Source organism: Salminus brasiliensis, chromosome 10 (assembly GCF_030463535.1).
Source record: "Salminus brasiliensis chromosome 10, fSalBra1.hap2, whole genome shotgun sequence".
Lineage (NCBI taxonomy): Eukaryota > Metazoa > Chordata > Actinopteri > Characiformes > Bryconidae > Salminus > Salminus brasiliensis.
In genome coordinates this window covers 29,798,748-29,823,377 of record NC_132887.1, presented here as the reverse complement: position 1 = coordinate 29,823,377, position 24,630 = coordinate 29,798,748, and the positions used below count along the sequence as shown (strand labels likewise).

Sequence of the window (24,630 nt, the reverse complement as noted above, 5' to 3'; positions counted from 1 at the left end):
TGTTCTTGCTATATATCTCTCTCCCTCTCGAGCGCTCTCTCTCTTTCTGTGTTTCTTGCTGTCTCTAACTGTGTCTTTCTCCTTCTCTCTCCCTTTCCATCTCCTTCTCCTCCGCCTTCTATTTCTCTCTCCACCCCCCCCCCCTTTCTGCTGCTAAGGCTGCTAAGGTTGCTGTGAAAGTGCCAGTGTAGCAGGATGGGGCAGTTTTGCTGACTGGTGTGCCTGGGCCTCTGGCCACGTGTGAGCTACAGCTGCCAGGTGACTTTTAGCAGCCCCAGAGAGAGAGAGGACATGCTGATATCAAACCCCTGCAACACGCGCGTGCACACACACACACACACACACACACACACACACACACACACATACACATACACAATTGGGAGTGCTTACTCATTACCTATGTTTGGCCAGAGGTGCCCCCTGCTCCTTCATCACTATCTGCAGAATCAGAATAGTCATATCAAATTCGGTTTGAAGGGATACTCTGCCTTTCTCACTGTCAGCTTAAACGAAACCCAGTCTGCTGGAGCATACTGTGTGTAACAAAGCTAAATTAAACAAAGCATCGAGATTAGAAAAAGGTCTCATTAGAGTTTGAAATTCACAAGATGTGGTGATCTTCTGCAGGGTGTAAGATCTTCAGATAAGGGTTAAACCTTGGATACACCACTTTTAAAGGCTAACAGGTTAGGAAAGGACAGAGTGTCTCGCACTGTCCCACTGATTTCTGCACATTGTTTCCACACACATTAAAACACAACTGAACTTGTGCTCTTGTGTAACTAGAAGACTCGGATAGCAAAACAGCCATTAGACTGAGTTTAATCAGGTTATTGCTAAAATTGTGAAGACGAAACGGGGAAAATAACACTTTGGTGTGAGGACCATGGATGTGAGAGGTGACCAGTGGGTGTAAGTTTACATTGTAAAGGTGCTTGCTTTATTTAAAAGCTGTGCTACATGTAATGGCTGTGATTTATTTTCTTTAATGCTACCCACCACATTCGCACCCTCAGTTTCCTGTGGCCATTTCAAACTCCCAACTGGTCGGAATTATGATCAGAGACTTGCTCCTCTCCCAACCTTTGCTCACATGCGTCTAGACTGACAGTCTGGGCCAATTGTCAGTCTGGCAGACTCTGGCGGAGCAGACAGTTGGAGAGAGAATTGAGTCTGAGGGGCGCAGACGCTGATGTTTGGCCTCCTGATCGCAATTCAGATAAAGCAGTGCATGTCAAACATGACTTTTTTTATTAACCTGACTCTAGTGGTGTATACTGGTCAGCGACTCAATCTGAATGGGTCCCATCTGTCGCTAGTGTGTGTATTTTAAGTTTACATTCCACCTTAACTGACGCAGCAGCTACTTTCTGCTGCTAGTACGTTGTCCGATACTGCAGCACTATTTAAGGTGGAATGGAAATTCGTATCAGAAGACAACATCTGCCTCGTAAACAGCATAGCCTCCAAAATGTGCTGTGCTGCTCACCTCCAACTCCCTCTACAGTCTGTACAGACCATGCTGACTTCGTCTTCCTACTCACAACCTCAGCCCAAAGCTGCTGATCACGTTTCTATCAATTTGGGTTCATCGCAAATCTGCATTAGTCTCACGCGTAAATCTGCACCTCCTCACACGTATTTTGGGGCATGTTCACTTGGGTCCAGCAACAGGTTAAAGCCATGTAGTGTATGATCCCTAGTCATTTCCTGCACGACGGATGATTTTTTGCTTGATACCCGGATGTGTGAGAGACTCAGTAATTTTCTAATCTGCTACCTCTTTAAAAGTCCTATAGTGTACCCATGGCTTTAGAAATAAGGTTTACAAACATGCTGGAACATTGTGCGTACAAGCAACACTGTAGACAGCGCTTTTATTATTCAACTCTAAATAAATGTGCTAAATAAATATGCTAAAATGATTTTCACAGCATCTGGGGTTAATCTGTTAGAAGGTGAGGCTGCAAGCAACAATATGGTCAGTTGCTGAATGTTAAATTTAACCAATCTGAACCTGAGGTCTTTTTTTTTTGTATCTTTGTATTAATTTACAAACATGAATTCATATTTGCATAGTAAGCTGTTCATAAAATAATATGATAAAAAAAATACAACTGGTAAAATTCAGTCAGTAAAAAAAGATAATGGCATAATGGGCAAGCATCTAATCAGCCACTTGTTTACATGCTGGCTCTGTAGTTATTGTCTGAATACAACAGCATGTTTACAGGCTCTGGTAAATTGGTCTGGTGTTCTTATTAATTAATTAATTAATTAATTAATTAATTATGCAGCTGTAAGTTGAAGAAGTACTGGTGATATCCAAGTCCAAACGGTCAGTCCTTTTCATAGATAGAATGTCTCTTTATCTCATATGTCTGTCTTTCTTTTCTCTTTCGGGCCCCCTCAGTTGGAAAATCTGATGCTGGACAAAGATGGCCACATAAAGATCACAGACTTTGGGCTTTGTAAGGAGGGCATAAAGGACGGGGCCACCATGAAGACCTTCTGTGGAACTCCAGAGTATCTGGCTCCTGAGGTAACGGCACTCACACACACATACACACTCGCACGCATCTGTTTCACAGATTTATGCAGATGAGACGGTCACATCCTTTCTGTTTCATGAGAAAGCAGGCAAAATTGGCAAAGTTTATTTAAAGAGAAATGATTTTTTTCCTCTAAATAGAAGCACATGGCACCAATCGGAATAGCAGACTGGGTCTCATTGCATGGTTTTCTTTTTTGAAACATTGGCCGCTGCGGGTGATTGTGAACATGAAAGGCTTTTTTTGGAATCACACGTTGCGTGGGAGAGTAGCGGAGCTTTTGTGTTCTTGTCTCATTAAGAGTTAATGATTTACCCCGCCAGAAAGGCTGAGGCGGAGACTCGCCGCCTGTAGATGCAGAGGGCAAGTAGAGAGGGCTGGAATGTTGGGGTGTGGCGCTCGCCATTGCGTGCAGGTATGGCACTTTGACAGCAACGTGATAGGCTATTGTGTGTGTGTGTGTGTGTGTGTGTGTGTGTGTGTGTATCCACCTCCAGTCTGAGGAATGTTTCCGGGTAGAAGAGCGACTGTGTTGACACAGTTGCAGGCTCGTTGTTTTAAGTCCACCATTTTGGAATTTGCTGGGAGATGGGCTAGCCAGAGCCTGGAGAAACATGAGCTTCCAGCCCAGGCGTGAGCAGGACTGACCATCACAGTCCCAGCTGCTGTGTCCTAGTACTGAGGGACCGCCTGCCCACAGCTGGCCCACGTGCTTGCACTCTGACCTGCCACAGCACCTCCCTAATTTTAGCAACTAAATAACAAAATATGATCTCTTGTCTTCGCTGCCTGTCAGAAGTTTAGGGATGCTTTGCTGTGTGCTCAGGTTTAATTATGCTTTGCAAGCGTTTATGCTCCCTCCTTTTTATATCACGATGATAACAATACACTAGTAAAACCCAACCAACTACATAGGGAACCACAACAACTGCATAGCAACAAATAAGCAACATTATAACAAACACATAGCATCTAGTAACCACTTAACAACACCATAACAACCACTTGGGACACTATCAGCTTCATAGTAACGCAATAGCTACCATTTAGCAACATCATCTAGCAAAAACACTAGACCTTGTATAGCAGTAGCCTGAAGGCGGGAACCACTTAATGTAAGCTGCTCAACCATTCTGCATTTCTTCAGGAAAGACACTTTCCGTTTCCGTATAGTTTAATACACTATACAGATAAAAGTATTGGGACACCTCCTCATTCGTTCATTGTGTTCTTGCTTTTTGCAGGACAGGGTAGATGCAGTTAGATGCATTGCTGAGAGGATTTGATTGCATTCATCGTCAAGAGCGTTAGTAAGGTCAGGATGATGGTTGATCGCTACCCCACCTCATCCCCAACTCTCCAACTTGTCCCAAAAGTACTGGATGGAGTGGAGCAGCAACCATCATTCCAGAGAACACCGTCCCACTGCTCCACAGCTCAAAGCTAGGGGGGGTTTATTCATATCATGTTATCTACTCCAGAGAGTACTATTCTATTGGCAGTACTTCTATATAAGTTCTACACAAGCTGTGTGTGTGTAAACTATTGTACATCCTGGTCAGCAGTGGGTGCAACTGAAAATAGCTCAATGCGTTCATTAGAAGGAATGTCCACAAACATTTGGACATAGTGTGGTTAGCATTAGTCTGGCTAACAGTGCAATATGTATGCTCATATGTTGTATGTTATTATGTAATTGATAATGTTCGAAATACTCAATTACAATTTCCATATACTGTGTGGGCAAAAGTATTGGGACCGCTGCTTATTCATTGTTTCTCCTGAAATCAAGGGTATTAAATCAAGGGCTTCTACTGCTTTTGTCAGAGTTACTGTTTCTACCGCCCAGGGATGGAAGACTTTCTGCTAGAATTTTGGAGAACTGCTGTGAGGATTTGATCAAATTCAGCAACAAGAGCGTTAGTGAGGACAGGATGTTGGATGATCACCACCCCACCTCATCCCCAACTCTCCAACTTTCCCAGAAGTGTTGGATGGAGCACCCTCCTTACTAAGGGTGAGGGTTGCTGAGGGTTTTATACTCCTCCAGCCCATGCCTGGCATTAGCCATGGTGCCAATAGGTTCATGTGTATCTGCTCCAGAGAGTCCTGTTCTATTGGCAGTTCTTCTCTACAGGGACTAGACATGCTGTGTGAGTGCATTTGCACATCTGTGTCAGCAATAGGTGCAACTTAAACTAGCTGAATGCATTCATTAATACTTGCAGTGCATGTCATGTATATACTACACAGGATTAAATGAAAGCTGCCCACTTTCCCAGCCTTTTCACAAAACACAAAATTTGCAACCTCTGAAATCAAGAAATGATTGATTTTTAAAACCCCGGTTGTTTATCACCAGCTTATGTAAAGCACATAGCCAGGATCACAGTTTTACATGTTAATACACTGGTGATCTGAACTGTAGGTTGTAGCGTAGGGACGAGTGGGTCATAAGGAAGCCTCAAATAAGTGCAATTATTTTATAATAATTTATTGTTGAGTGAACAAACAATAAAAACATATGGATTTTATAAAAGTGGACTAATAATATATCCTCGCTGTTGCACAGAATATTTGCATTCGCCATTCTGGACCAATAGAAACAAAGGTAAAGCATTTTACATTGCCTCCCATTGATGGTTAAGGTGATGTTTTTCTTCTTCTGTAAAGTTGTCATTTTAGAGATATGAGGTTTTTGTGTGACAGCGATAAATGCGCTTTTGATGCATTTGTGTAATTGCTCCTCACAAAATATTTGCTGACATCCCTACAAAGGCATACAATTGGGCACCCACAGACGCTTAATAGAGGGAGTAAATGTTGTGGTTCAGCAGAGCAGGAGTGAGTCAGATTGAGTTAATTAGAGGACATGGTCTTGAAGCTTGCAGGAGAGATTCATGATTCACTTCATACTCCCTGTCCATGAGTCTCGTTACTCCATACAATACATCTGTGTTTGACAGCACTTCTTTTGGCAGAGCAAGCACTAGCAACAGAAAGAAGTGGAAGTGTGAGTTAGGGATGAGTGTCCCTACATAAGAGTGAGTAGGCTGGTCATGATGATCTGGCCGATAAATTGTCCCAGAAATGATTGATAAACAATGTTATTGTCATAATTATCAGACCATTTCCCCCCACTGATATAATGATGATATAGTAGCATAATAATGTCATTATACCTTTTCAAAGCTCAATGAACTTTAAATTAATAACAGTTTAGAAGCATTTTCCCCCTATTTTCTACCTGTCAAAAGTTTGCTGCATGTTTTTAAATGCTGTTTTTCAAACATGTGTTTAATGGCAGCATCTCTTTGGCTATATAGAGTGCTATCCGAATGCTATCCGTCAGTGTGCGCTATTCTGTGTGGTCACGTTTATATTTACACTTTCAAACAAAACCATCTGTAATAGTTAACCGTCGGGAGGACCCCTCTCCAACTGTAGCTTTTGATCCCAGCTCGTGAAAAGATGGGATGGTTGTTTCAGGTGAGCTTTTAGGTTAGTTTTCACGTTAATGGGTTCTTCCTAACTTTCAAGCTGGAATTCTGCAGTCTTTGGAGAAAATACCTGTTGGCATTGAGTAACACCTGTCTGTCTGTCTGTCTGTCTGTCTGTCTGTCTGTCTGTCTGTCTGTCTGTCTGTGTGTCTGTCTGTGTGTGAAGGCGCCATTATTGATGCATTGGTCATTGCATGCACCGCACTCTTTTCAAGCACGATCGACTTCGCTGTCTGCTCACAGACTCAAGCAGAGAGCAATTATGGAATCGAGCAAATGACTAAAATATTGTTGCCGTTCATTCTAAGTAAACTCAGTGGGCAATGTCGAGGTCGGCAAAAATTAATGAGGTAATGTCAGTCTGTTGTACGACGAGTCAGTAACGCCATTATGTTGACAGGCCTACCACTGAGGACACCATAGTACTAGAAAGTGATGTGTCCTCATTACTGAATAGGATGTGTGCACTCATCAGTTCAGTGGGGCATATCATTGATCTTCATGTGGGTTGTGACAATATTTAATATATAAAATGTTGATTATAAATTAACTATTATTTATTTATATATATATATATATATATATATATATATATATATATATATATATATATATATATATATATATATATATGCAAGTGGTGTCCAGCTTTGCTCCTGGAAGGCTGACGTGTGGCACAGTTTGGTGAATTCCCTGTTCAGATTCTCCTGATTCACCTGATTCATTACTCTTTGTAGGTGTGTTTGAGCAGTAAACTCAATAAGTATTACCCTGTTCATTTGAATCGATGGATATAAGCTATGTCCTGATCAGGTTATTTTGCCCCCTCCATCTGATCTGAGTCTCCAAATGCTGAGTATCAGCCAATACTGATGCAATCTTTGTTTTTGGTTAAATGGCACAGCCACACAGTTTAGTTAAGATGTGCTGCGAATTAATACTGTAAGTAAAATCACTTTTATTTTTAGCAACTGTTTCTATAATGAGACATTCTGGACTGATTTATTCAGTTTAGTAGTGACTTAAAATGACTGCTTTATAGTATTTTTAATATTTTATAATCCAGCCTGACTGACCATTCAGCTCCCAGGCTCTTTAGAACACAGTGGTGTTAAAGAGAAGTAGCACCAAGGGTTTAATTATCTCTTGTTAACATCCCAGAAAATACCATTCCTAAAAGAGGCCTTCCACCAAAAGTCAGTGATCAGATAATGTGGGCATTAATCAAGTAGGAGTCAGGACAGCCACTCTGAAGGATCCTGACAGCCGCACAGCTCAATTGGGAGAATCTGTTCACAGGACAATCATTGGACATCATGCTGAGAACATGATCCTCACAGTGAAGCATGGTGGCATGGTGAAGCATCAGAAACTGAATTGAGCGAAATACAGGGCATCACTCAAAGACTGGGTGAAAGTTCATCTTTCATTAGGACTTTGGCCTTAGCATACTGCCAAAGCTTTACTAGAGTGCTTCAAAATGAAGAACCTGAATGTTTTAGAAGGCCCAGTCAGAACCCAGACCTTAATCTGATTGGGAGTCTGTGTCCAAGCTGGAAAATTGCTTTTCACCTGCTGTCCCCATATGACTACATTTGGGCAATATTGCCAAGAAGAGTGGCCAAAAATATGAAGATCCAGATGTGCAATGCTGATTGAGCCATATCTCAGAAGACTTGCAGCTGTAATTGCAGCCAAAGGTGTCTCAACCCCAGGGGGTGAAGCCATGTCCAACCAACAGACGTCTGCTTTTTTGTTTAACGTATCGTTGTGTCCTATTTTGTCAAAGCTAGACTGTTTCAGACACAGCTCATTTCTGTAGTTTAAATAAGACCGGTTTATCCAATATCCTCTCAAATGATCATATTCTAATCATATGCAGCTGATGTGATGTACCTGATTTTAAGTTTAGGTGTAATAAATGTGGGTGGGTGTTTTTGGGGGTGGGAGGGTGGTGGGTTTCTCTGGCTGTGCAGGACCAGAATTGGACACCCATGTTTGTTCGAATTGACTCAACAGCTTATAAGCCCCAGAGCTAACCGGACACCCTCCACCTGAATTGGACCACGCATCCGGGTCACCTGCACCCCCTCTGCCCCCTTTTTCTCTTGACGTCGGTATGCACCCCCGCCCCCCTCTGTTGTTGACATGACAACGCGGCCCCGCCGCTGGAGACTTCAGGGGCCGTTGCCATGGAGACGGGGTGGCCTCTACAGAGGGCCGTCCAGGCAGTGTTACAGGTTGTTCCGCTGTAAACAATGACCTTGTTGTTTGTGAGTGGAGCTCTGGAATGCTGTTACGTCTGGGAATATTCCACCGGCCTAGAGAAAGAGAGAGACAGAGGGACCAGGGAAGAGGGAGAAATGGCCAGTACAGATGATACACTCAGAGATGTTTGTTGTCTCGGTTGAAGTCGATTTAGAAAAGATGGGTGTACGTTTCTTACTTGCTTACATACAGGAAAAGAAAGATGGAAGTCTTGATTGCATAAGGAGAAAAGTTGAGTGGTCTTCCATAAAATGGAGGTGCTGAGAATCTGTGTTTGACTCGCACTGACTCCTAATGGACTCACACAGTTTGGTACTGCCGATTAATCCATCCGTTCATAGCCCCCCCCCCCCAGATCTAGCAGTGCTTCCGACACTAGGAGTGTAAAGACCTAATGCATTTCCCCTTGGATAAATGTGAAGCCAGTTACCGCCTTTTTACGAACTTCTGCCGATGCGGCATCACTGGGCAGCTGATATGCTCGGAGGAAAGCATTGGGTCCTCAGCTGTGCCGCTAACGGACCCCTGTGCCCGGCCAACAGCGTTTTAAAAGTGGTAGGGGGAGAGAGCACCATCTACCCTAGAGAGAGCACGGCCAGTTGTGCTCTTTCTGACTCTGGCTGCTGATGGCAAAGTGACATGGCTTGGGATTCGAACATGCGACCGCTGAGCCACTCAAAACCCCACTGACTCACCTTCTGACTGCCTCTCGCTCACTTGACTTGCTGGCTTTTTTTTCCTCAGTGGCTCTCTCTGCTCTTTCTTCCTCTTTCTCAGTGGTTCGTTTTGCTCTCTTCATTTTCCTTTTTTTTTTTTTTTCAGGGTCTCACTTTGTGAATCTTTTGACTCGTTCTTTTCTTTCTCTCTGTCTGTCACCCTGACTTTCACAATGACTTTCTTCTCTTTCGTTCTCTCATCCTGACTCTCGCTACCTTTTACAAGTTACATTATTACCATATAAGGTAGAAACAATACAATTGTTTGCTGTTTGTTATGTATCTCTTTGCTCATGAATGGATTTGCTATCTCTTAAGATGCTGCCTCTTGCTGCCTGTATGATCAGTCCGCTCTTCGTTCCCGAGAGCAGTATTTGACTGACTTGTTAGGCTGTGTAGCTCTGTCTTTACCACTCAGAGGTCACAGCGAGAGCACAGCCTGTCCTCTCGGAGTAACCAGGTCTGCAAGTCCCAATGGTCACAATCTCTTTTTGCCCCTCTCTCGCTCTCTCACTCTCTCTTTGCCTCGGGCCCTGGGGGCCGGTGTAACCATGTAAGCCCAGTCAGGCTCATGCTTACGTGGGTGAGGGCTGAGCTTTGGCTCCTGGGCTCCTGGCAGCTCCACAGCTGTGTCGCTCTTCTACATATAAGGGGGCAGCTGCAGGCCCAGCTGTCTCTCTCTCTCTCGCTCCCTCTCTCTCTCGTTCTGTGAGTCACACGACAGCAGCGCTGGAAATAGAGAGCAGCCAGTAATCCAAGCAGCGCGCCGGCTTCACCTTACCACTGACCACATAGTCTCCCCCTCAGAGAGCATAGTGTTCAGGTTGCCCTGCTCACTCAACCAGGCAGCGCTGTGCAGGGATTCCACACACACACACACACATACACACACAGGCATATGCATGCTGTGCTACCCATACACAAACACTCTTACTGTACCCCTATACCTCCATTGTACTGTACCCATATACACCCAGTTCACTCTCATGAATGTTTCACACACATGCACACATGCAAATCCCCACACACGCTTTTGCATAGATACCCGGACTCATCCACATACTTCAGGACACATGGTTTTGCTTTGTTGATGCATATATGACCCCGTCCTCTCTTGTTAAAGACCAGCATGATATGTAATACTTAGCCGGCTATCTTCGAACGTATTCGGGGTGTAGTTTGCAAGTTTACCTCCCTTAACCTTCAATACCTCAAAGCTCTCTTTGTTTTCTCCCCAATGTGTGCTTCTTTTCTTAGATTTACCTCAGACTTACTGCTATACTGAGCTCTAGTCCATTATAGCAGTACATGACACCAGCCACTGAAGTCTGATATCCCACTTCACCCAGTTTCTTCCTTCCTTTTGTATTGTCAAATGTCTATAATGAAAGGCCAGTGGATTGTGTTGTGTCTTGAAGTGGACGAAGGCAGTCTATTGCACAGTTCTTTTTAGGAGCCACAGTGCAGCACAATAACCCAATTTTAATGTTGGGGGAGGGGGGGGCAGCAGCAGGTAAAATTTACTTAAGAGCAAACTGTTGCGAGAAAAACGTCTGCATTGATTACTAATCAAAGTCACAATTATAGACAAACCCAAATATTCACAGTGACTGCTAGAAAAAGTAAGTGAAATTCTGTGTTAATGACTTCCAGGAAATGTAGTATTTTTTTGAGTAGAACAGATTGGTCAGTAACCAGAGTTTGACCTTGTTTACACCTGGTCACGTCATGCGTGTCAGGATAATATCTGGAAATAGCCAAGCCACACAAAAATGCAAGTGTAAACACACCTAAAACTCTTAAAACGGATACAAATCTGATCACAGAAACCACTTCAGGAGGTGGTCTGGGACGCATTTGAGCCATGTTACAGCAGTGTAAACACATCCATCTCTCTGAGACAAATTCCACAACCAACACCCCTCCCAGCACACCCAAATCACCAGTAAAAACTGCCTCGCAATTATTAACAAATTTGCATATTTCGTCCTATATTTTCCGACTACCTGGAGTGGAAATGCAGGTGGCTACATTTACATTTACATTTATGGCATTTAGCCGACGCTCTTATCCAGAGCGACTTACAAGGTCACACGTATTACAGATGTGGGCCAATGTAGTGTTAGGAGTCTTGCCCAAGGACTCTTATTGGTGTAGCGCAGCATAGCCACCCAGACTGGGAATCGAACCCCAGTCTCCCACATGGTGTGGTAATTCACTGACAGCTAGTGGTGTTATCTGTTGCGCCACACCAACCACTACAATTCAGATCACTAGTGACCAGGTGCAAACAGGGTCTTTTTGTGCCTTTATTTAATGGGCAAAGCACCTGTGAACCTCACACTTCTAATCTCAAACACATTTTACCCGTTAGTGTTTGGTAAGGTAATTTCACAGACGTTTACTGACTTTTTCTAATCTGCACTGTGGTTGTGGTTGTGTAAAATACATTAATAGACATCAAAATTCCTATTATTCAGATCGGTATCTCTCAGCAGTGAGTCTACTGCACCACTGCTGAATTGGTGAGCAGTTATCTTTTACAACAGTTGAGTGGGTCGCCATACTTTAATATGGCCCAACTAACCAGCCTTGCTAAGACCAAACGGCGCAGTCAGACTCTCCCCAGTTCTGTCCAGCCAGCCTGACTGAGCTCGGTCTTACTCAACCTGGCCAGCCTGGCCAGGCTAGACCTAAACTCGTCTCTCATAATCAGTGCTTGATCTCTGCAGGCAGAGTCCCTGCTGATAAAATATTCTGGGCTCCAGAGGGAAACACTATCTCCAGCCCCTGATGCCAGGTGGGAGTCCTGCCTGGCCGCAAGCTCCCTGAGAACTGGAACAGGGGCCTCCCTCGCCAAATCAAAATACATTTATAGGCTGACTGCAAGAAGTATATCTCTGTAAATGAGCCTGGTGTGACTATGATGTAATGGATGCACTGACTACGTGCTCCCTTCAGAGATGCTGTTCCAATTTATTAAAAAAAAAAAAAGAAAGAAAAAAAAATCCTTTCCTGTTTTCTGATGTATTGCTTCACCGTAAGCATGGTTTTAACATGCCGATGTTGTCTGCTCATGTTTTTAAGGAAGCATGTGTGTATCCGTTAAGGACAAATGGACTTTTTGAAGCCCTGTCAAGGCTCTGTACTGTGTGTATCTGATGGAATAGGGTTACATTTGCTATCTGAATGTACTTCAGTTGTATGTAAATCCAACGTAGAGGTGTTGTTAAGGAGGCTTTTCCCTTTAAACATTCATTTTCGTTATTGAACTCGTGCTACCTGTGTATGTTGTACTCCGTGCTAAGAGAATGTCTGACCAACCTGTTTAGTTCTTTAAAGGTGAACCTCCTACAGCATTGTAAAAGTTAATCAGAGAAATCCGATTTCCAGATATATATATATATATATTTTGCAATTTTTAAGATATCAACACTGTTCCAACTCCATTTTGTTGGTTCTGATTGTGCGATTCAGGCTCATGTAAAGCTTTTTGATTGGACATAAGGTGTCCGGTAGCAACATAGGATTGATGGAGACCAAAAGTTCTTATGTGACAATGCTACAAATACACTAGTAACACCCAACCAACTATATAGGATGCTGTGGCAACCGCTTGGCAACATCCTAGCAACCACAGACACCACAGCAACCACCACACTCTGGAACAACTTTGCATCCTCCCTGAAATACCAGCGCAACCACTAAGAAACACATTAACACCACCATAGCAGCCCCTTAGCACCCTTTAGAAACCACTTGAAATGCCTTAGCCACTGCTATAGCTCCTACCTAAGAACAAGCAATATTGCTTATCAACCACTTAACACACCTGAAATACCATAACAACTGCATAGCAACACTTTATTGCCATCAGGCAGATCTACAATTGAAACCAGTCTTTGGTTTGTGTAGTGCAGTGGGTAACAACACTGCCTTTGCTGTGGCAGACTAGGGTTCGATTTCCCAGCTGGATCAGTTCACCATACTACACCAAGTAACGCTACATTGGCTCGTTTGTGTAGCATAATTATAGTATTTCTCCATGATGCGAGGCCAGGTGGATTCTGTAAAGTTATATGCATCGGCATCTGCACACACACGGTCTCCAGAAGTGTTAGTGCATATACAGGGGTAGACGTGTGTACTACCATATTCGGGCTGTAGGTTGTAGTGATGTCAGTAGCAAAATAATGTCGGACTATTTGTGACACTATTTGTGTGAATTGTAGACTGATGTGGCCTGATGATGTTTTTGATGTATTGCAGTGCCCCCTAGTGGTGCACCCTGGAACAGAAGTACAGAGCTGAGGACAGCAGCTGGTAGTGGTCATCTTCTGATTATGCTGAAAGACTTATAGAACAGAGTAAATACCTAATAGGACTCTATTCTAGCTACAGCCAGTAATACGAACAAAGTACACTAGTGGGGCATTATGCGCTTGAAGAGTAGTTGTAAACGTCTGAACGTTGAAACGTTCTAAATGTTGAACACCCATGTTTCTGTGTTACAGGTACTGGAGGACAATGATTACGGCCGTGCTGTAGATTGGTGGGGACTGGGAGTGGTGATGTACGAGATGATGTGCGGCCGCCTGCCTTTTTACAACCAGGACCACGAGCGTTTGTTCGAGCTCATCCTCATGGAGGACATCCGTTTCCCTCGGACACTCGCTCCTGAGGGCAAGTCCCTCCTCTCCGGCCTGCTCAAGAAAGACCCCAAACAGCGGTCAGTAGCTTCTTCTATCTTTGCTGTCAGGGATGTAGTGTCATCCCTGTCAGTTTTGGACAGTACATGTATCACTTCACTCTTTTCTCTTGTGCAAAATTCTGTGTGTAATTCTTTGAGGTCTTTACTATGCACTCCCTTTTTAAACATGCCAAAAATATTTTTTGTATTGTGAAAAGCCTAAAAGCTTGGCACATATTTATTGTATGAATACAGTCCAACTGTTAAAATAGGCAAATTGTATTTTTTATATGGAAGCATGAGCTTCTCCGTAATTGGTTTTTAGTGACCATCAGTCTGCTAAGCTGTTAATAACACATTTTTATGGAGCATTGAAAAATCAAGGTAAGCAGATCTAGCTCCACTAGCTTCTTGGCCTCACTTGCTAGAACCTTGAGACAGATTACATTTTGGTGTACAGTCGCAGTCTTTATGTCATTGTTCTTGAAATTTCGTTGATTTTAGTGAATTTACTAGAATGAGTGTAGTGACTATACGTTGACTGACCTGTTTTAGGGCTGATACTGAGTAGTTATTAATGACTTCGATAACTGATAATATTTATTTACCATAAATGCAATGTTTACAAGAATGCAACTTTGGACAGTATAGATTGCAAAACAGTGGTTTCTCAACTTTACTTTCCAGACAACAGAAGTGTGTTTTTGTTGTTTGTAGTTGTGCTAGAAATCTACGCAAGTATCAAAAACCACTTTGATTGGCAATAAAGCAAGTCCAAGTGCCGCTCTGATAATAAAAAAATGGCTTTTGTTATCGGTCAGGCTGATCATCGGTCATTGGTAGTGATGTGGCATCATTCTGTTGTTGTGTCTTTCACAGCTTTATTGACTCAAAAAATAGCCAGGTCTCCTGGCTAAATGTTGTGGATCCCTATTGTGTTGCATTGTGAAGAGAAACAGTGATATTACTGGTTCATAGAAATTGTCCCAGCCTCTGATACACCGCGATCAAAGTTTTCGAAATAAGAATTACATCATTTCAAGTCCTTTAAATGCTGTGACCCAATGAATTATGCTTAATATGAACAAGTAACTTTGATCTAGTCACATCAATTTACCAAAAAAAAAACATTTTAAATTTAAAATGTTTTGTCTTCAGCATAATGACGGAGAGCGTGATCTTAAATGTAGAAATTTACTGCTCAGTGTTGCAGGCTGCAGTTTCTCAGACAGACAAGGTGATTTTGTATCAGGATGAGCTAACTAATGCCTGAAACGAGAAGAAAGAACAGATAAGGATATCAACGCACCAGTTGGACATTGTAAATCAGTTTTCCGAACTAATACTAATGATGTTGATGTTGGTACATCACTCAAAGTGTAGAAAATGTCTTGAGTAGAAGCTGATGATCCTCATCACCATCCCCAGGTCTGGTTATTTGTTGGTTTTGTAAAACTTACTCATCCAACACAAACGTTTACTGATTTTCCTCATTCTTTTTGGCACATAAAATCTCCTGATTGATGAAAATACCAGCAGTGCTGCTTGTTGAATAACTAACTTTTAACTCTGTCACTGTTTGTGACTGTCCCTTAAATGCTTGTTTGTGTTTTGGGTCTCTTAGGTTAGGAGGTGGTCCGGATGACGCAAAAGAGATCATGCAGCACAAGTTTTTTGCTGGAATCGTGTGGCAAGATGTTTACGAGAAAAAGGTAAACATCACTCACTTCGTCACCACAGATTATTCCAGCACATCATCTTGTAGGTAGAAGGGAATGTGCAACATATTTTTCAAATGAATAAAAATGAGTGTATCATAATGAAGATCCTGGGGATCACCGTGGAGTTGACCTTGTATCAAAGTGGATTACAGTATGGTACCTCCTAGACTGCTGCCCTAGCATGATAGCAATGAAACTCTTCCAGAAATCTGTACACACCCACACAGATTGGATGTGATCACACCCTCAGCTGCAGCCCACACTGTAAATAAGGGTTAGTTCTAAGCTAATCCCCTGTTTAAAGTTAGCTTCTGCCTCCCCTCCCTGTATTTTAGCCAGAGCAGTCAACAGCTGCCAGTGTTTGTGTCAACAAAGTAAGTGTCTCTGCAGTGCAATATGAAAGCTGAGTTTTCCAGTAGCAGAGGACAAGCAACATTAGGAATTTAGCATACAGGAGTCAGGTGGCTGGATACACTGGCTCAGCTTAGCTGATCAGCAATCTGCCAGCAGTCTGATCCAGTTCAAAGAATGCATAGACCTTCAGGTTTTAAGTACACTGAGGTGAGGAGAAGGAGTTAAGTGTGAAAGAAGGTAAAGGGAGGTAAAAGGGGTGAGGGTAAGGTGACAATGCCTATGTTCCATTTGTTGTATGCAATTTCTGCAAAAACTGTGGCTGAGCTTCATTAGATTTTAGAGATAAAACCCTGACGCTGGCCTACAAAGCCCAGAATGGACCAGCCCCTCTGTACTTAATGGCAATGGTCAAAAGCCGATCTGTAACAAGAACCTTTGGAGCTTCAAGTACGGCTCAGCTTGACTCGCCATCCTTTAAGATCCATGGAAGACAAGCCTACAGACTTTTTGTCTGTCCTGGCACCGAAGTGGTGGATCGAACTTCCCCTGGGTGCCGAATGTCACAGACCGAAGGCCCACCTCTTCCAAGAGTACTTGGGCGAAGAGTAGAGTTTTATGGTCTCTGTATTGACTTGTGTTTAGTAGAGTAGTGAAAAAAGTGATGCACTTTGTAAGTTACTCTGGATAAGAGCATCTGGTAAATGCCGTAAATGTACTGAATGCTAACAGACACTCTCTCTCTTTCTTCTCTTAGCTGATCCCTCCTTTTAAGCCCCAGGTTACCTCAGAAACAGACACAAGGTATTTTGATGAGGAGTTCACTGCACAGACCATCACCATCACACCACCTGGAGAAGGTACTGCACATCTCAACAGTATAACAGTGTAAAGAGTGTAAAGGCATTGCCAGCTCATAACAGTGTGCACGCTGTCTTTCATTGTGTTAGTTGTCCGTTCCTGCTCTTCAATAGATCATTATTGAAGAGTCTTATTTTTGGATATATCTGCTCTTTTACGAGTATGTGGGAAAGGAAAGGTTTTAGGATTGATGTCCTAATCGAATGACGGAAGTTCAATTTGGGTGAGGGACGTTCGGAGCAGGAATTGTGGGAATATACGTTATATGGACAAACCTTCTGGGACCCCTGCTCATTCATTGTTTCTTCAAAAACGAGTGTATTGATGGTGATCCTGCTTTTGTTGGAGTAACTGTTTCTACTGTCTAGGAGAAGTAATAACTGAACCTATGCTGGATACCAGAACTACAGAAAGCAAACCAAAATAATACAATATTGCCTTTATTAGCTGGATTTAACATTGGAGAAAAATATAAAAATTTGCCATGTACCGTTGAACATGCTCTATTATGGGTTTAAATTTTTCTTATTTTTCTTCTGGATGTGGAATTTGACCATAGGCACCACAACGTTTGCATAAGGCCAGTGCAAGTGCCAATGCCCGGCCAACGTTTTGCAAATGCACAGTCCTGCTGTATGTTCTTATGTTATTGTGTCGGTTGACTGGAAAACCCAGTTGTGGCAGCGCTCAGAGTGTAGCTTGAGTTGTGTTATGAAATGAGAAGCGTCTGCTATGCGTCCTTGCATGTTTCTTGTTCAGGCCTAAAACTCTATGAAGTCATTGGTTGGAACATGTGTGTGTATATGTATGTGTATGTGTGTATGTGTGTATGTGTGTGTGTGTGTGTATATATATATATATGTCAGTTTTCATGCTCAGGTTCATGTGATTTTTATCAGTCACTGAATTATGAATTAAATGTGCTAATTAATGAATTAACTAGCACTAATACTATAACAGTGTTCACTCACAGAAGTATATACAAGATTATCATAGGATACTATTAAAAAAAAAACAAAAAAACATTTGCATATAAATAAGCCTATGTGCTAAAAAATTTTTTTTTTTTCATTGTGACCGAACAGCATTTCTAATAATTTCACGAATTTACTGGCATTGTTCATATTTGGTCTCTGTCTCACCCTCTCTTTCTCTGCCTCTCTTACAGATGAAAGCATGGAGCCTTTTGACAGCGAGAGGAGACCCCACTTCCCTAAGTTTTCCTACTCCGCCAGTGGGACCTGCTAGATGACCTTCCTCCATTCTTGCCTCTGTGCCACCGATTCCAGCACCCCCTGCTGGGCACTTTGGGTAGCCGTTGCTCTTTTGCACCACTGACCTAGGACAAGTCACCCCCCCCCCCTGCCGACAGCTGAACTTCACCTTCATAAAGAAAAGATGAACACAAAACGAAAAATACAAATAAAAATGGGCATCTGAATAAGGGCAGCCTTCAGCAACATCCTGCTGGACTGCACGCGTTCTGACTGTGGGCTTTTCCACTGTTTTTCGGTTTGTCTTACATGTATTGATCCGATTCTGTCAGAGCACAAGCATTTCTCAATTTTGTTCACTAGTATTCAAAAGAAAAAAAAACCTTTACTGCAGACTTGTGTTGCTTCTGTGGCCTTTCAGTGACCTTTTATTATTTTTTTTGGAGGATGTGAGAGAGAACACTACACCACATTCTCTACAAAAGAACAAAAAAACTATTAAAAAAGAAAACTACCTGACACCGAGGTCATAGGTTTTAGAGCACTTCCTGAACCTATTTAGGTTACAGCAACTAATGTAATGCCAAATAACCTAGAACATTTCCTAATGTTGAAAAACAACACCAATCATTTGGGCCAACCGACATTTTTGACATTTTTATCCACTTCAGGAAAAGACTGAAGAAAATGTCTTGGAATAAAGTGTAATTTAATCATTTAACATTTCAACAGAGGAGGACCTGGTGTAGCCTGCGTGGCTTTTAGATACATTGACTCAAACAGCTTTGTCCCAAGTGCTTTTAGGCTACGTTTACCCCTGCATTTGTAATCACTTGTACTGAATGTGCAATATTGTGGCAGATAAAAGTACATCAATATTTTTAGTAGTGTAGTTCAGTTGCAACGAGGCCGAATGGACTTTCGGTTCAGTTCTCCAAGATTTCAGATTCCTATTATTAGGCACAGAGACATCGAACCATCCAGGACTTGAACGTTAACGTTTTTGAAAGTATTTGTTCCCCAGCCCCTATAGCCCTGTATTAATCACGACGTTTGGGTACTCTTCCTCCTCCTCCTCCATCCTCGCTCTCTCTTACTCCTTGCTTCTTCTGTTTTTTTGGACTGGTTAGTTTTCTGTATTGGGTGCGTTTCTCCCAGTGCACGTTGCACAGCCTCAGTGAGGTACTACAACTAGAACTACTTCAACAACATTCTTACAAAATTAGTCCAAGGAAGCCTGGTGGCAGAACCAGCCTTTGCAATGCTTCTTCTCTTCTTTGCCTCTTTTTCTTTTTTTTTAACCTGGATTTGTTTGTTATTTATATATTAAAAACCAGCAATGACTAGGAGATTCTATGACTCTGCAGGAGAGACATGCACTTTCCTGCCTCAGATACTGTTGCGTTTGTACATTGACGTTCATTGACGGCATTTTTTTTTTTACACTGTAGAGGAGCTGCACGTAAGATCCGACAAATAATGGTGCTGTAGCTAGAAGCATTTGAGCCTACATGATCCAGATTTTCGTTAGATTCGCCAGCTCGAGGCATTTGAAGGTATCATTTGCTCGAAACAGCGAACCCTGGCCATACGTTAGCTAACGTGGACAGTTCGCAGGTTGAATCTGATTTACAAAGACTTCCTAATCGTTTAAAAAAAAAAAAAAAAAAAAAAAAAACATTTTTACCTGCTGCTCCTTTATTGTTGATACGAACCAGCATTTCTCTCCGTTAAACCGATGGAAGGTGTAAATACCATACAATTGTTTTTTGAGCAGTTTGAATACAATCCAGTGCAGCCCTTGTACAGATACTGGAATGAGTAAAGTCTTTGTACAGATACTAGAATCTGTTAGGAAACTAGGCGTCATGAACATGTTTTGAAAATGACTTTTTTTTTTTTTTTTTTAAATTGTCAGACTTTTTTAAAGTGCATTACTCTGATCAGTGTTCAAATCTCACGTAGTAATCACCATGCGAACGTTGTCAACATGCGTAAATGAATGTAAAGGCTTTTCCCGCTTCACTTTTGTACCCTAATACCTTAATTTTTGTATCTTCTCTCTCCAGATTAAAGGAGCAATAAGTAACTTTTTCCGTTTAGTCTTTCAAGTCGCAATATTATTTGGCTCACTGCTGTTCATATATATATATATATGCCTTACCATGACATTCGAATATGAGACCCGACCACTGTAGACAGTAACAGCGTCACTGTGGCTCACGGCCTTCACTTTATAACATTCCACACTTTACCATGTAGCCTATATATCATTTTCTACTTTTAAAAAAAATCTACTTATTGTTTCTTTAAGGCCTGATTGTTCCGTATGCATACGCTTTCTCATGCTGTCCTCTTATCTTTTTGAAATGCAGAGATATTTTGCTTTTTTTTGTATAAATATATATATATATCTTTCCTCAACTCTCAAACTAAAGACAAGCTTTAGTAAACGAATAATACAACCTTTGTACACACATCTGTTATTCATGGTTTTGATTTTTGATTTTTATTTTTTTCTGTGGAATTGAGCAAATAAAAGGTTTGGCTAAAAAAAAAAATGTGTATGGTGGATTATTTCGAGGCATGCTGGATTTCTGGGCTAATAGCAATGATGGATTATGGTCCTGGCTGCCGAAGTAACCTGACTACAGTCTTTTTGTCCCAGGTGAGGGCTGCTTACGGCACTCCCCCAAGCTGAAGACAGATCCCGTGGTTTGTGGGACGGGTGCTTATTATAAAGCCTCGTAGCTGGATTGTGGTGGCACAGGAGCAACCGCTCGCCTCATTCTGTTTTATATTGTGTTCAAATTTTTATTATCTGAAACTGCCCGAAATACCAGCGATTGAGGACATCAGTGACGGCCCAGCCTTTTCGTTTCTCATTTGCAGTTAAATGAACTGCTGATGCTGAAACCTGCATTATGCAACACCTAGCTGGGTGTGGTAGCATTTTCCCATCTGAACACTCTGGAAGAACGAGATGGAATCCTCAATCCTTCATGTTAAATGAGAAAAGGCTTTTTTTTATTTATTTAAAGATGCTTGTGGCCTTCAGTTTCTTGAAAAACAGGTTAATGGGTTAATGCTGTTTATTGCAGTGAAGCTGTCAGGGCCTGGACAGAGAACATGTAAGCTAGTGTGAAAGATTTATGGAGCCTAACATAGCTCTATTTTTTAGGTTTGTCTAAAGTCTAATAGAGTACACAAGTATTGTTACTACTGTTTCTAGCAAAAGAATCAGTTAAGAAACTACACCTTTCTGGCCATAATGGAAAAAATGGAACCATTGCTCCATCTGTTTTCATCATATCTGCTACATACAGTGAAGGAAAAAAAGTATTTAGTCAGTCACCAATTGTGCAAGTTCTCCCACTTAAAAAGATGAGAGAGGCCTGTAATTGACATCATAGGTAGACCTCAACTATGAGAAAAAAATCAGAAAATCACATTGTCTGATTTTTAAAGAATTTATTTGCAAATAATGGTGGAAAATAAGTATTTGGTCAATAACAAAAATTCATCTCAGTACTTTGTTATATATCCTTTGTTGGCAATGACAAAGGTCAAACGTTTTCTGTAAGTCTTCACAAGGTTGGCACACACCGTTGCTGGTATGTTGGCCCATTCCTCCATGCAGATCTCCTCTAGAGCAGTGGTGTTTTGGGGCTGTCGGCGGGCAACACAGACTTTCAACTCCCTCCAAATGTTTTCTATGGGGTTGAGATCTGGAGACTGGCTAGGCCACTCCAGGACCTTGAAATGCTTCTTACGAAGCCACTCCTTTGTTGCCCTGGCAGTGTGCTTGGGATCATTGTCATGCTGAAAGACCCAGCCACGTTTTATCTTCAATGCCCTTGCTGATGGAAGGAGGTTTGCACTCAAAATCTCACAATACATGGTCCCATTCATTCTTTCATGTACACGGACCAGTCGTCCTAGTCCCTTTGCAGAGAAACCGCCCCAAAGCATGATGTTGCCACCCCCATGCTTCACAGTTGGTATGGTGTTCTTTGGCTGCAACAAGCATTCACTCTCCTCAAAACACAACGAGTTGTGTTTGTACCAAACAGTTCTACTTTGGTTTCATCTGACCATAAGACATCCAAATGCTCTCTAGCAAACTTCAGACGCGCCCGGATATGTACTGGCTTAAGCAGGGGAACATGTCTGGCACTGCAAGATCTGAGTCCCTGGCGGCGTAGTGTGTTACTGGCGGTAGCCTTTGTAACATTAGTCTCAGCTTTCTGCAGGTCATTCACTAGGAGCCCCCGTGTGGTTCTGGGATTTCTGCTCACTGTTCTTGTGATCATTTTAACCCCACGGGCTGAGATCTTGCGTGGAGCCCCTGATTGAGGGAGATTAGCAGTGGTCTTGTAGGTCTTCCATTTTCTGATTATTGCTCCCACAGTAGATTTCTTCACACCAAGCTGCTGGCCTATTGCAGATTCAGTCTTCCCAGCCTGGTGCAGGTCTACAATTTTGTTTCTGGTGTCCTTCGACAGCTCTTTGGTCTTCATCATAGTGGAGTGTGACTGTTTGAGGTTGTGGGCAGGTGTCTTTTATACTGTTAACGAGTTCAAACAGGTGCCATTAATACAGGTAATGAGTGGAGGACAGAGAAGCCTCTTAAAGAAGTTACAGGTCTGTGACAGCCAGAAATCTTGCTTGTTTGTAGGTGACCAAATACTTATTTTCCACCATTATTTGCAAATAAATTCTTTAAAAATCAGACAATGTGATTTTCAGAATTCTCATGTTGTCTCTCATAGTTGAGGTCTACCTATGATGTCAATTACAGGCCTCTCTCATTTTTTTAAGTGGGAGAACTTGCACAATTGGTGACTGACTATGTATCCCCCCCACTGTATCTACCTACAAGCAGTTTGAGATGGATAATTTAGGGTGGATGTTATTATTTTCTCCAGTATATTGAGACGCCTCAACAAAAACACAAATTTTACCTAAGTAGTAAAAGTTGTAATTTAAAAAATCCATTAAAATTGTACTTAAGTGCTGTATAAAACTTTTAAAAATTTTGTATATGTAGCTGTTTGTAACAGTCTTTATTCCGTTTTTTTACTGCTTTAAAACAAAATCACTTAAATCAATGCAGGATAACAAAAATGGAGGAAAACCAAATTAATAAAACTTCTGTAATAAATGGCTGTATTGGGATGTCGGAAAGCCAGTACTTTTTTACAGTATTTTTAAGAACCTACCATTTTAATCCTGTTAAATTAGACATTAATGCTAGTAATTCCCTAGATCATTAAACTGATCATTTTAGAGGCCCTTTTAACTTTTAAGGGATCCAATTCAATTCAGATTTATTGATATAGGCTTTTTACAAAGAATGTTGTCAAAAATCAGCTTTACAGAGATCTAAGTCCAAGCCTCTTTTAAGCAACCCTGTGGCAACTGTGGAAAGAAAAAAATTCCCTCAGATCGAGAGGAAGAAGCCTGGAGAGGAACTCATCCTCCTCTGGTCGACACCGGATGATAATAACAATAAAAAGTAAAGGAGAAAAAAAAACAAGAAAACAATAGTGAATCAAGAGAATATGGCAGAATATGTGCCATCAAGACATGCAGATTAACAGTCTCAAGCATAGTATAGTCATGCAGTGAGGGATTAAGGCTAGTCTTGGACTTCCTAGCACTCTGAATGGTGATTTTCCATTATAAGCAATTCTGGAATTCAGGAAGTCTGGGATTAGGTGTAATCATGTACTGGGAAACCAGCCCTTAAAGTCCAAGACCAGTGTGAGGCTACAGTAGGGTTAAGAAATATTTAGACTTTTAAGAACAGTTTTTCTTAATAGAAAATTGAAGAATTTATATTAAAAAAAAAACAACTAAATATTCTTAGATTTTTTTTTTTATCTGAATCTGGTCTCATGTTTACAACTTCACAAGCAAACACAACGTTGGCATTGAAGACCAACAGGGGTAGCTAGCAGTACGGCCGGGTGCAGGACGACCCCCGCCTAGTGGAGGAAAATGGAAAGGCAGCAGTAAAACGTGGCCAAAATCTTTCACATTCATAAAGACATAATCTGCGACTGAACTTTCTCATCTTTCAGTAACTATAACTGCTAAACCGACCGCCATGATTTTAACGCCCCTCTTCCTCTTCTCATCGCCTCTCAGCCAAGAAGCAACGTCAAGAAGAAACGTCTACTGTCAACACGTTTAGATTTCCATCATATTTAGCCGGTTAATAAATATGGGCCAGAATAAAAATATTATTAAATATATTAATATATAGAGAGAGTTTTTTTTGTGTATTTTCCAGCTGTCGGACAGGTATCTAGTGCTAGCTGGCTAAGTGCCTGCCTTGCGTTGTCTGTGTGTTGAGTGTTTACGTCACCAACTTGTAGCTTCCAGGACGGTGAGCTGGGAGGGAAAAGTAGTTTAGGAGAAGATCGATTCAATTACTGAACCGACTCTTTTGAACTTTCTTTTCGATGAATCAAGCGCCTGATTCAAAAACGGAACCTCATGAGCTACTTAGCGAGTAGTTATCTAGCTAATAATCTCACGCAGTCAGCATTGAGGCTCAGCGAGTCCAGCACACTACTACTACTACTACTACTACTACTACAGTCAGATGCCATTTCCCACTAACAGAGTCAGCCCTTGGATGCACAAAGCACAGACACATCAATGTAAAAGGGATCCAAAACGAACATCAACAGCCAGTCATTTTATTAGCACTCCTAAACGCATTACATGGTAAAAAAAAAGAAAA

The 24,630-nt window shown here is 41.8% G+C and overlaps 1 protein-coding gene across 1 annotated transcript in view; it reads left to right on the top strand.

Moving 5' to 3' along the window:
* The window catches only part of akt1 (v-akt murine thymoma viral oncogene homolog 1), a 64,131-nt gene extending 43,700 nt beyond the window's left edge, over nucleotides 1-20,431 (top strand). Inside the window, exons 10-14 of the mRNA XM_072689761.1 lie at nucleotides 2,417-2,545; nucleotides 13,554-13,768; nucleotides 15,354-15,441; nucleotides 16,559-16,661; nucleotides 17,831-20,431. Of these exons, the coding sequence (XP_072545862.1) occupies nucleotides 2,417-2,545; nucleotides 13,554-13,768; nucleotides 15,354-15,441; nucleotides 16,559-16,661; nucleotides 17,831-17,910 (615 nt within the window). The 3' untranslated portion in view covers nucleotides 17,911-20,431. The remainder of the gene's footprint in view (nucleotides 1-2,416; nucleotides 2,546-13,553; nucleotides 13,769-15,353; nucleotides 15,442-16,558; nucleotides 16,662-17,830) is intronic.
* Nucleotides 20,432-24,630: the final 4,199 nt, after the last annotated feature.